Source organism: Lemur catta, chromosome 1 (assembly GCF_020740605.2).
Source record: "Lemur catta isolate mLemCat1 chromosome 1, mLemCat1.pri, whole genome shotgun sequence".
Lineage (NCBI taxonomy): Eukaryota > Metazoa > Chordata > Mammalia > Primates > Lemuridae > Lemur > Lemur catta.
Genome location: NC_059128.1, coordinates 210,628,822 through 210,642,085, shown reverse-complemented (window position 1 = coordinate 210,642,085; position 13,264 = coordinate 210,628,822). Strand labels below are relative to the sequence as shown.

General features: G+C 43.9%; 1 protein-coding gene across 1 annotated transcript; it reads right to left on the bottom strand.

Annotated features, from left to right (window-relative positions):
• Window positions 1–682: 682 nt before the first annotated feature.
• LOC123646694 (nmrA-like family domain-containing protein 1) lies at window positions 683–12,348 on the bottom strand. The gene is made up of 5 exons (XM_045563984.1): window positions 12,330–12,348; window positions 11,125–11,363; window positions 8,751–9,000; window positions 5,454–5,644; window positions 683–1,402 (listed from the first exon to the last, which is right to left on the bottom strand). The coding sequence occupies exons 1-5, from the start codon at window positions 12,346–12,348 to the stop codon at window positions 1,196–1,198; spliced, it is 906 nt and encodes a 301-aa protein (XP_045419940.1). The 3' UTR covers window positions 683–1,195.
• Window positions 12,349–13,264: the final 916 nt, after the last annotated feature.

Here is a 13,264-nt window from a genome sequence, read left to right as displayed (position 1 = left end):
GTTCCCCTCATCCCAGAAGCGGACAATCTCTCACCCTTAAAGTATCCATTACTAGTTCTTATCTCTGCTCCCCCTTCAACCTATGCACCTGTTTTTCTCTTTTCTTATAATGATAGGATTGATTAAATGTATGCACTCATTTAGTCAATCAGCATTTATTGACCATCTATTATGTACCAGGCACCAGGATAAAGAAAAATGTAAGTTACAGCCAAGAAGAAAACTATTAACAGTAAATAAGATTATTGCAATATGGTATAGAAAATGCTAAGCCAGAGATATGCAAAGGTTGTGTGGAGCCCCCGTCACTTCCTCTCTCCACTTCCCTGCCAGGCCTTGCCTCCAGGTTCCTGGCCTTCGCCCACTGCAGATCCTCTGAGTTTCACTTGGAGCTAAATGGGTGGATGGCCCTTCTTGCCCTGGCATGACACAAACCCAACCACAAACTGAAAAGGAGCCACAGTGGCCTTTGGAGAACGGATCATTCCAGTAAGAAAACACATAGGAAGGAGGCAAAGTCCACAAATGTCCCACCAGTGCTGGTGCTACAAAAAAAATGTCTGTGCAGTGGACAAATGAAGAATATATGAATGAATAAATAAAAAATTGAATGATGATTCAATAGATGATTTGATGAATGAATCAGAGAATGAACTTCCAACTTTGAAGCAAAACTGAATTTTTGAGTTTCCAGTGCTTGTGCTTGTTCATTGAAGACCATGTTCTCCAGAAAGTTCTCTACAAATATATTCATTTTTTAAAATTCCAATGACTTAAAAGTTCACTGAGAGTTTTGCAATGCCTTTGAGAAAACTGGAGCTGCCATGGGGAATCTCAGAGCCAGGGCTTGAGATCACTCACCCAGGAGAAGGCTGAGTGGCCTCCCATTCATGTTAGGAAAGAAGCTCCAAGTTCCTCAGGTCAGGGTTTTTTGAGGGAAGTTGGCTCTTGGGGAGAGAGAGAGCTACAATTGGTGATGTGAATTTGGGGCTTCTCATTTAACCGAACAGGTGCACTGCCCTTATCACTAGCTGGAAAGTTAAATGTGAATCACATCACCGATGCAGTGTTTCCTACTGAAGAGAGGACTGCAGGAAATCCTTTTGCATTGCAAATAATTGCATTCCAGCATGTTCTGTAACTGTGAATGTTGTGTTGCAAAGAGGAATGAGATCAGGGAAGAAAGGCGGTGTGGTCAGGGCCTGTCTGTGCTGCTGATTTTCCACAGGCCCTTAAAGGCTTCCTTGTTCTCTGATATAAACTGGCTGAAGCTTTTGACTTTGGGGTTTAGTCGGTGGGTGAGTTTGACATCACGATCCGGCTTCATTTGATAGAAAAGACACATGTTGGCTATGTCCTCCGCCATAGGGAATCCCAGCTTCTTGTAAGCTTCTGGGGTGATCTTTTAAGAACAAATAAAAAGGCAGCAAATGTTAGAGCCCACATTTAAAATATTCTGAAAGGATACCATTCACCTTAATGATGATACAGGTCCACAATTCTTTAACCTAAATCCCAAATCCAAGAAACTCTGAAGTTTTTTCCATGAGCCATTTGACAGCACACTGACTTCTTTGAACTAATTTGGTGGCAAAACCTGATCCGAACTATAGGAAGCTATTTATGGTCTTTATTCCATTTAGTGGGAATATTCAAATATTTTTCTGCAGAGCTACAGATGTGTTTGGTTATAGGTTCCTGCCCCAGCCCCTACTGGTGATGTTACATAATATATGTAGACAATAACCCATCTAAAATCTGGAAGATTCTGAAAGCTGAATTGTTTCCAGCCCCAAGCCTTTTGGATAAGGGATAGTAGATCTGTACCCCCTTCATTCGAATACCTCTGCATAGTGCTTTCGTCTACATTTCCTCGTGGGATTCCCCCAGCAGCCCTCTGAAATAGTCCACCGCCTTGGCCTGCCATTCGGTGTCAAAGTCTCCTCATCTGGCACCAGGCCCTCCTTCTCACCTGGCTGATGTCTCATCCATCCTCACTCCCCTCTTGGTTACAGATTTGTATGTTGCCTTCGATCATCCCAGCTTCTGCCAGGGTGAGGCCCCAGCAGAAATGGAGCCCATCCCACACCTCCTGAGCTGCCTTGAAATCCACTCCTTAAACCCTTGCTAACATTAACAGGTCGATAATCCCCCTGCTGAATTAGCAAAGATCATTTCTAACTATCTTATCCAGTATAATCTGTCCTTAGCCCTCAGAGATCACTCTGACCTCTCTATTCCAGTTGGCCTTAAAAGACACAAACAACTTATGTAAAACAATGATTGTCACATTCCATTCACAATAAAGAAAAAATCAAGAACAAACTACATGTCCAAAAATAGAGGTATGGTAAAATAAATTGTGGTGCTACTCTAAGAATATGATGCAGTTATTAAAATGAATGTTTTTGAAGAAGTTTAACAAAATAGATAAATGCTCATAATATAATGTTAAGTGAAAAGGACAGATATTAAATGGTACATTTAGTGTTATTTTGTGTAAATACACACACACATACATATATATATTTTGGAGACAGGGTCTTGCTCTGTTGCCTGGGCTAAAGTGCAGAGGCGTCATCACAGCTCACTGCAGCATCAGACTCCAGGGCTCAAGCGATCCTCCTGCCTCAGCCTCCTAAGTAGCTGGGACTACAGGTGTGTGCCAGGACACCCAGCTAATTTTTCTATTTTTTGTACAGATGGGGTCTCAGGCTGGTCTCAAACTCCTGAGCTCAAGCAATCCTCCCGCCTCAGCCTCCCAAAGTGCTAGGATTACAGGCAGAAGCCACCGTGCCTGGCCCATATTTTTATATATACAGGAAAAAGGAAAGAAAATATGTCAAATCTTAGCAGTAGCTATCTCTGAGAGATTGACCTATGTGTGATTTTTATTTTCTTTGTCATAATTTTCTGAGTTTTCTAATAATTTGTCATTTTTTAAATCAGAAAAAAAGTTTAGACTTTAAGTGAGTTTGGAAGTAAAAGTGTCTGTGTGAGAAGCACAGAAAATGACTTCCAGTATGTCTGTCTCCTGGAGTCAGTCTTCCATTCTGTGACTTTGATAACTAATATGCTTCAGTAAAATATGGGGGTCTTTTACTGCAGATTTTTGAAGGAAAGAGATTAGTTCTGCTGTGTCTCACTTTCTGAAAGAACCATCTTCTTTTTCAGACTAGACAGCTCCAGCCAGACCGACAGTTTCACACCACTTGAGGCAGGTGCAAGTCAGACTTCCAGGGCTGGAGCGCCACCTTGTGGCCAGATGCATTCCCTCCCCAGAATTTGCGCAGTGCTTCAAGTCAGACTAGTTAGCAAGAACAGCATTAACCGCTCTGTAGAGCTTTCAGCCTCCAATGCCCTAGAACTTTTGGTGCCAGAGAAGCTTCAGCTGCATTATGAAATAACATTCAGGGACCAGGTATACTAGATGCTTGTGAGGTTCTCAGTCATCCAGAACAATGTCTACCCCGTCCTCTGAGAATAAACACACACACACACACACACACACACGTATCCCATACACCCACACTCCTTCTTCTTTCTTTCCTTCCTTGCAGAGTTCAAACCCCACATGACAAAACCAATATATGACCCAAATGCAAATGCCCTGAGAAAGGGGTCACTGAGAAGTCAGTCTGCACCGAGGCACAGGGGACTTTGCAGGTGGCTAGATTGACACCTACAGTAGTTTAACAGAAAAAAGATCTCTTCACCTCCTCACAACTCCAGTAGCTGAAGCTGAACTGGGAATCTAGATATCCTCTCAAGACTCACAGGACCAAGAGCTGCTGATGCAAACAGGAACCAACCTTATATCCCTAATTCTAGAACAGCGGTCGAAAACCATTTCTTAAAGGGCTAGATATAAGTACTTTAGGCTTTGTAGGTCATAAGGTCTTTGTTGCAACTACTCAGTCTATCATTATATCCTGAAAACAGCCTGTTCTCTTTTTTCTTTCCTCTTTTTTTTTAAAATAGAGACAGGGTTTCACTCTATTGCCCAGACTGGAGTACAATGGTGTAACCTGAAACTTCCAGGCCCGAGCAATATTCCTGCCTCAGCCTCCTGAATAGCTGTGCAGGCATGTGCCACCACACTGAGGTAATTGTTTTTTCTTTTTTGTAGAGATGGAGTCTTGCTATGTTGCCCAGGCTGCTCTTCAACTCCTGGCCTCAAGCAATCTTCCTGCCTCAGCCTCCCAATGTGCTGGGATTACAGGCATGAGCCACTGTGCCTGGCCTCTTTTTCCTTCCTCTTATGAACACCTGATTGAGAAAATAGCTGGTAATGCCCAATATCAGCAATTCTCACTTTTCTCCCATCCAAGTACTAACCAGGCCCGACCCTGCTTAGTTTCCGAAATCATATAAAATTGGGGTGGTATGGCCATAGACTCACTTTTCTGTAAGAAGTCTGTTCTAGCCACACTCTATTCAAGGCCATTTCTGCATGATTTATAGCATGGTCAGTTATTGAGGGCTTACCAAGTGCCAGACCCAGTGCCAAGCACCTGCCATGAGTATCTCATTTCATCCTCACAATAATACTACAAGAGAAGTAGAATAACTTTTTTGAACATATGAAGAAATCGAGGCTGAGAGAAGTACATTGCCAAGATTCTTTACACAGATAAGAGCAGAGACAGGGTTTGTCTACTTCCCCATACTGCCTCTAGTTCATTCCTGTTTTCTGTAGCACTTAGCCAGGCCAGCCCTGTTGCTCCCCTCCACCTGTATGCAGTTTTGTCCTCCCTCAATGACCAATCAAACCCACCTCCTCCATGAAGCCTTCTCTGGTCACCTATAGCACAGACAGTCTGAAAAACACAGTTAACCACCTACAGGATTATGTCTTAGTTATCATGATCACAGTGACTTCATGTGCATCAACATTTTCACCCCAACTCTGCCGCAAACTCCTTAAAGTAGCACTGGGTTCATAAAAAATACTCGATACATCTCTACTATGTGCCAAATACTATGGCAGGCCCATTACACATATTTTCTGTAAATTTCACAAGAACACCCTGAAATACATAGTAGCCTCCCCCACTTTACAAATGAGGAAGCTGAGGCTCACAGCTAAGTGCCTGGCCCCACCCCAGCTAGCTCTGGCAGACTGAAGTGGTCAGAGCAGCGAGGGCTTATGAGAGGGGCTGGGATAGCGCATGTGAAAAAGCTGTATCTCGGTCTTTGGATTTTAAGTTCTTTTCACCCAAAAGTTATCTTACTTTAACAAGCTGATTAACCCTAAGCCAAAGAAATAAAGCCATTTGGGAGGGATTCAGCTGCATCAAGCAATGAAGATAGATTTGTGGAACTGCAGTCCTTTTTAATTTCTTCTGACACTCTAAACTCAATCCTACCTAAATCTGTACCAGAATTTATGTTAGTGGAATGTTAACCAAGGTGGACTTTTGTGATCACACTGATGTCTCATAGGAACTCACCTTTGCATCTCGGATGTCTTTCCCCAAACCCTTGGACAAAACGTCAGCATACTGCTGTACTGTTAGTTTTTCTGCACTGAGGCCCACGGCCTTGCCTATAAACTCCTCTGGAGAATTAAAAATGCTACAGACAGCTGCTCCGATATCAGCAACAGAGATACCATCCATCGGCACATCCCCCATGGGCAGGACTAGTTTAAAAAGAAAACAAGATAAAAATAGCTAATTACATCGCATCCTCAGTAGGTCCCACCAACCTAATCAATCCCTTAAACAAAAGGTGTAGGAAGGCAATGTAAAGCCAAGTGGCCACAATCTACGCACACATAGGTTTTGTTTGAGAAAATACCAAAGTGTCTGCATATTGATTAAAAAGGACAATCATTTACTAAATGTCTGCAGTGTGTAAAGTATGAATAAATATATTTCCAGCCAAGATACCTATGCTGAATTCCAGACTTACATGTCCCACTTCCTACTCAGCATCCTTGGCTATTTAATAGGCATTTTTAACTCAACAGGCCCAAAAATGAACTCTATGCTCCTTCACAACCTGCCCCCACCACAATTTTCCCCATCTCATTTAATGGCAACTCTGTCATTCCAATTTCTCAGGTCACAAATCTTGGAGTCAACCTTGACACTTCTCTCACGTGCCATATCCTATGTTTTTGGAAATCCTGTTCACAGTATGTTCAAAATCTGACCACTTCTTACCATCTTCACTGCTACCACCCTGGTCTAAGCCACCATCATCTGTGACCTGGATTATTACAGAATTGGTCTCCTTATTTCCACCCTTGTTCTTCCACAGTCTCTTTTCAACACCAAAATCAAAGTGATCTTGTAAAAACTAAAGTCAGCTCATGTCACGTCTTCCCCTGCACACCCACAAAGCTCACTATCTACCTTCATCAGAAGGTGCTCAAAGACAGCCCAGTACCGTGGTAGGCACCTGTAGTCCCAGCTACTCAGGGGGCTGAGGTGGGAGGATCCCTTGAGCCCAGGAATTCCAGTACAGCCTGGGCAACATAGTGAGACCCCTTCTCTTAAGGATAAAAAAAGGTACTCAAAGAGACCCGCTTGGTCATCTTGTATAAATTGTTACTGCTAGTACTCCATGTCTACCTTACGCTGCCCCATTTTTTTCTGTAGCACTTGCCACCTTCTAACATTCAATATATTTACTCATCTATCGTGCTGTTGTTACTGTCTATCTCCTCCACAAGAATGTGAGCTTCATGAGGGCAGAGCTTTGTCTGTTTTCTTCATTACTGACTACCTAGTGACCAACACATAGTAGACCCTCAAATATTTATTGAGTGAATGAACATATTGGCTAGTTTAATCCTGGAAACAACCTTGAAACAGAGGAATTATCAGGAATTACCAAGTACTAAGTTATTGGCCAGCAAGCAGCAGAAGCGGATTCAAACCCACATCCTTCACTCCAAAGCCCGTGTCCTTCCTACACTGTGTTATGGCCCCTCATAGATCTCTAGATTTGTGGGGCTAGAATCCAATGTGGAAACGATCTAGGCCCAGTGCTCTTGTTTTTTAAATGAAGAAACTAAGTCTAGAGACTCACCCAGGGCCTCACAGCTAGAAGCATCAGGCCAGGACAAGAATCAAGGTCTCTGAATTTCAATCCAATGTAAAAGTGACCTCAGTCTTAGCAGCCAGGGACTAAATACCCTATTTTGTCTTACGCAGCAAAATCATCTTCCTGCCTGAATTTCTTGGTAAGCAAAATGTCTGCTCCTTCTGTAGATTAAATTATAATTGTATTTTATATTTGTAAAGCAGTTGTAGCTTTTTGAAGCACTCAAAGTCAAGTCTGCTGTGACTCTGAGGTCTATTTTTATTTGAGAGTTAAGGGTCTTGGGCTCAGTTTTAAAATAACTAAGAGACAGTGGTAAAGAATATGGGATCTGGAGCCAGACGGCCTGGGTTCAAATCCTGGTGCTGCCTTATTGGTGATCTTGAGAAAGTTACTCTGTGTCTCAGTTTCCTCATCTGTAAAACAGCAGTAATTAGCACAGTGCTGGCACCTCACAGTTGCTTAGTAAATGTTAACTATTCCTATAGTAGAGAATGAGGCTCAGGGAAACCTGAGGCTGAGTTTTTCAGATCTGGGGCCTCCAAATGGGACTAGGTACTAGGAGAAATTTAAGGTATCTCCTCTTTACCCAGGGCTGCTCTAATCCGTAGATTACAGTGCTCTAGTTCAGGACTTGGGAAATGTCAGGTGAGCTGGTTTCTGAAACCCAGTAGGGGGATAGGAAGGAAATGGCGTGAAGAGACGTGTCACGTTTATGCATTTTCCTAGTCATTTGTTGAACTGTCACCTAAGTCATCTGTGCTGTATGGCAGGCGATCCTGGCTCTAGTTCAGGTCTACTTTGACTGCCACTGCTTATGCCCCTGATGAGTCTTTTTTTTTTTCTTTTTTTTTTTAAGAGATGGGGGTCTCACTATGTTGTGCAGGCTGGAGTGCAGTGGTTATTCACAGGCGCAATCATAGTGCATGGCAGGCTCAAACTCCTGGACACAAGCAATCCTCCCACTTCAGCCTCCAGAGTAGCTGGGACAGCAGATGCACCACCACACCTGGCTTCTGATGAGCCTTAATTAAGTGCCAAGGAAGAAAGACTGAATTGTTGCCATGGATATTCCCACATTCCCTCTACTCCGCAGAGGCCATCTCTGACTATGGCCAAAGAAAGTGTCCCCAAAGGGCAGGGGAATGCAGGCCGGCTCACTAGCAGCCTTGGGATTACCAGGAGTCCCTGTTAAAACTACTCTCCCAGGCCCCAGCCCAAACCTGCAAAATCAGACTCCGTGCAGGTGGGGTCAGTCTCTCCAGGCTCTAATTCTGACCGCCGGACCCAGGTCAGGAGGAAAAGCCTTTCCTTCCCTGTTGGCTCGGAAGGTCAGACGGATGAGCTAGAAGGGTCCTTAGAAGTCGTCTTGTCCAGCTTTCCTCTTAGACATAAGGAGCAGAGGCTGAAGTTCACATAGTAACTGCAGTGTTTACATAAGGAGGGTCAGAATGTTAACACTGGAAATATAAACCTCTGTGCTTCCTGTGCCCAGCCAGTTCTCTGCCCTGGAAGAGCAACTGCCTGGAGGAAGTCTCCAGGAGCATCTGGCATCCTTCCCAGCACTTCACTCAGAGCTAAACACATAGCAGGCGCGCACATGCTAAGCGTCCACTGGAGAGGGAACGGGCGGGAGGGGCGGAGAGGGCGGCCCGGTGCTTAGTTAACTTAGTTGCCCGCGGCAACCTTCCACTTACCCAAGGTGTAGTAATCGCCGTCCGGCGCCTTCGCGGGCTTCCAGGCCATGAAGAAGTTTTCGAAGTAGGCGGCCACGCGCACGCTGGTCATGGGAACGCCGGCGGCCCAGAAGTGCTCCTCCACCTCGCCCTTGCTGTCAAAGTGCGGCACGGCCAGCTGGCCGCCCGTCAGCCGCTTCACGTGCTCCAGGCCGCTGTACACCACGTGCTTCAGGCCCAGGCGCTTGGCCACGTCTGCCACCGTCTTCCCCTGGGGGACAAAAGGAGGTCCTTTATACAGAGCGATGCGTTTGCGTATGAACAGAGGTTAGGCGCTGGGTCCCCTCCAGCCCCTCTTTTCCGTAGCGCCATCATCCCTGCGGGAGGAACCACCTCCACCATCGAAATACATGCAAGTACTGAGAGGCCACCAGCATTAGCGAGCAGAGGCTCCTCCCCGAGATGCTGAGCCCTCTGCCGTGAGACCCGGGATTCTGGGCTTGCGGGGGGTGGTAGAGGAGGAAATTGGGGAGGGGAGCACAGGAGAAGGGACTCCCAGGAACCCATCTGAAGCTGAGACAACCGGGTGGGAACTGTCAGGGAACAGTTGGCCTCTTCCTCTGGGCTCTCAGTATCTTTGCAGTCACCTACGATCACACTTACATATATCATTTTTTTTCTGGTAATGGACTACACCTGCACACTATATGGATATTGAGGGCATAATGGATGGATATACACACACACAAACACACAAATACATATTTTCTCTCTTTTGTGTTTTTAGTTACAAATTTTCCAAAGCACCTTAATCTGTCTCTTTTCTTCCTTTCTTTCTCTTCACTGTTTCTTACTTTTCTTTACAAAACTTCAAGCAGTAGGCAGAGAAGACGTAATTAACCTGGTTTAGCAGATGCAGTAAGTGAAGCAGAGAAGCAGAGAGGTGACTTGTATCCATAGTGAATGAATGTCAGAATTAGAATTCAGAGCTCCTAAAATAAGCCCTTTCAGAGTTTATCATTAAAAGGCAGGCTGTAAATGGGTGTAATTAATTCAATAGACATTCCTGAAACAGTTCTATCCTGCTCTTAATTTTTTGAATTGTGCAATTTCTGCAAGTGGCTGTTCTTATCCATTACATTTTTAAAATCTAATCTTCATTTTTCCCAAATTTATACATATACATAGTTTTAATTGCCAAATAGTACTGTCAAGGGAAAAAGTAGATCTTATAATGAAAAAGAAGTTCCCTACACCCCCAGGCTGATTACTGCTCTTTAATCTCATTTAGCTGTTTATTTAAAAGAAAACATGTTTATACTACAAATCCTTGATTTTTTTTTCAATTTGAAATATCATCTACTAAATTCCTACCAAATAAAAGATGAGGATTTAATTATTCTCATTCTTATTCTCTCTCTCTCTCACATACACACACACACAGTCCACCACCACCACCATATTACATATACACAATTCCCTTTTTTTATTCCTTCAACGTTATAGGTTTTTTCGTTTTGTTTTGTTTTTATTTTTTTTGAGATAATGTATCCCTCTGTTGCCTGGGCTAGAGTGCATTGGTATCATCATAGCTCACTGCAACCTCAAACTCCTGGGCTGAAGTGGTCCTCTTGCCTCAGCCTCCCAAGTTGCTGGGTCCACAGGTGTACACTACACCTGGCTAATTTTTTATTTTTTGTAGAGACGGGGCTCTCACTATGTTGCTCAGGCTGGTCTCGAACTCCTGGTCTCAAGAGATCCTCCTGCCTCCCAAAGTGCTAGGATTACAGGTGTGAGACACCATACCGGCCCCAATATTATAGTTTTGGCTACAGCAACATTCAGTGCTTACACACAGGTAAGCTGAGCCATGTGATACTCTGGTTACGTTTACTTTTTCTACAAACTTTCATTTTCCCTGGAATTAATAATTCATTGTGGATTTATTTGCTTATTTCTTTATGTACCCATTACTAATTCATCCCCAAAGTCTCTGCCTGAAGTATAAATATAATCATTACATTTTTATTCTCCGCATTTCTCTCTCAGAGTAGCCTCAATGTATGGGGTATCCTTGCAGTCACTCCTATATGCCATCTACAAACAAATGCTGAGAAGTGGAAACTCTAATAACTGGCTACATTAAACAGTCACTCTCGAACTTCAAGGTCTTGAGATCTGAACAAGTGCCATATAACATTAATTTTGCAATCAAAGACACCTTAACAAGTACCTAAAGTACATATTTTTCAGAAAAGCCAGAGGGATATTGTGGAGTGAGACTTATATTTTTGCCTGGACTGAAGGCCTGTGCCCCTCCAGAGAGGACAGAAGTAGGTAGGAAGGGTAAGAGGAAAGGGCTCCAAGTGGAAAGAAGAAAGAATCTGGTTTCTACCTGACACACTTCCTTCTTTATGCTGAGATCATCCCAGAAGTTGGTAACCAGGAAGGCCCCATAGGCACCTTTTAAGGCGGCCTCCACAGATTTTTCATCATTCAGGTCCCCTTTTACCACCTCGGCACCAAGGTCCCGGAGTGCCTGTGCATTTGGTTGCGTCACATCCCTGGTCAGTGCTCTCACTGCGAACTTTTTGCTCTCCAAAATGGCCCTGGCCACAGAGCCACCTTGAGCACCTGCAGGGACAAGGGAAGAAACACAGGAAGAATCAGGAAGAATGTTCACTAAAAGAAGTTGGCCAGGAAATCCCATTACTCAGAGTAGAGCTGCTGTAGTCCCTGCTTCAGGAGGTGCTGCGTGGTACTTCAGATATTCCACAGCTTTCTTTTTTTTTTTTTTTTTTGAGACAGAGTCTTGCTCTGTTGCCCTGGCTAGAGTGCCGTGGCATCAAGCTCACAGCAACCTCAACTCCTGGGCTCACGCAATCCTCCTGCCTCAGCCTCCCGAGTAGCTGGGACTACAGGCATGTGCCACCATGCCCGGCTAATTTTTTCATATATATTTTTAGCTGTCCATATAATTTCTTTCTATTTTTAGTAGAGATCGGGTCTCGCTCTTGCTCAGGCTGGTCTTGAACTCCTGAGCTCAAACAATCCGCCGGCCTCGGCCTCCCAGAGTGCTAGGATTACAGGCATGAGCCACCACGCCCGGCCCACAGCTTTCAAACCATGTTCCTTGCAGCTTCTTCAGAGGTACCTTGCAGAAGACATGGGAAAAGAGGAGTGGGAGAGGTTTGAGGCAACAAGATGGCCAAGTGAGCGGGGTGACAGAATTAGGGGTGCCAGCCCAGATTCAACAAAGGCAATTCTACTTTTATCTGGTGGTTATAGATCTTATAGTGGGGTTATTCATACAATTTATTTTCAAAAGAGGTTTCTAGTCTATATTTTTTTTAAAGTTCGAAAACTTTCTGAAGTTTTTTATAGCATTCAAGGCCAATCATGATATAATCATTACTTGCCTGATTTATTTACTCTGCAAATATTCGTGGCATGCCCTATGATACAGGCCAGGTGCTGTGCTGAGTTACTGACTTTTGCGTTCCTCCGTCCAATTGGCCAGATACCTGTGCTGGATACATTTTTATGCTTGCAGATCCACGTTCACTTTCTCCATCCAGCTCAGTGCCCTGGGAGGCTGACCTTTATGGAGTCCATCCATGGGCTGTCTTGCACTCAGGTTAGGTCTGGGCAATGAGAGGCATCAGCAGGAGTAGTGGTAGTAGGGGTGTCAATTCGAAGATGCAGGATAAAAATAGCACGAGCTATTTCATTGTTCTTTTAAACAAGAAGTTTAGTTTAACAACAGGATGCTTGACTTGAAGGGGAAACAGTACTTTAGATTTTTTTTTAAAGCATCACTTAGGAGCTGCTACCCCAGAAAATCCAGAAATAGAGCTGCTTTGCCTAAGACATGGCAGAAATGAAGGAAAAATATGAATCTATTGTAGAAGAAAATAAAAAACTGAAAGCAAAGCTTGTTCAGTATGAAGCATCTCAGGAGAAGAAGTGTGCTGAATAGATTCTTCTCAGTTGAAAAGACACTGAAAACTGGTTTTGTATGACTTGAATAGTTTGTATAGTAATATAGTTTGTATATTTGATCCCTCCAAATCTCATGTTGAAATTCCATCCCCTGTGTTGGAGGTGGGGCCTGGTGAGAGGTGTTTGAGTCATGAGGGTGGACTCCTCATGAATGGCTTGGTGCCCTCAGCGTGGGAATGAGTGAGTTCTCACTCTGTTAGTTCAAGCTAGAGCTAGTTGTTTAAAAGAGTGTGGGCTCCCTCTTGCTCCTTCTCTTGCCATGTGACATGCCTGCTCCCCTGCACCTTCCACCTTCCATCTGCTTCTGGTGAGGGCTTCAGGGAGCTGGCACTATGCTTCTTGTACAGCCAAATAAAACTCTTTTCCTTGTAAGTTACCCAGTCTCAGGTATTCCTTTATAGCAATGCAAAATGAGTGAAGATATATAGCATATAATCTTTTCTGCACTGATGCTGTAGAATTCTTTTAATATATTGTTATAAACACATATACTTAGAATCATCAGTAAAAACTCAATATAACTTGCTTGGGGT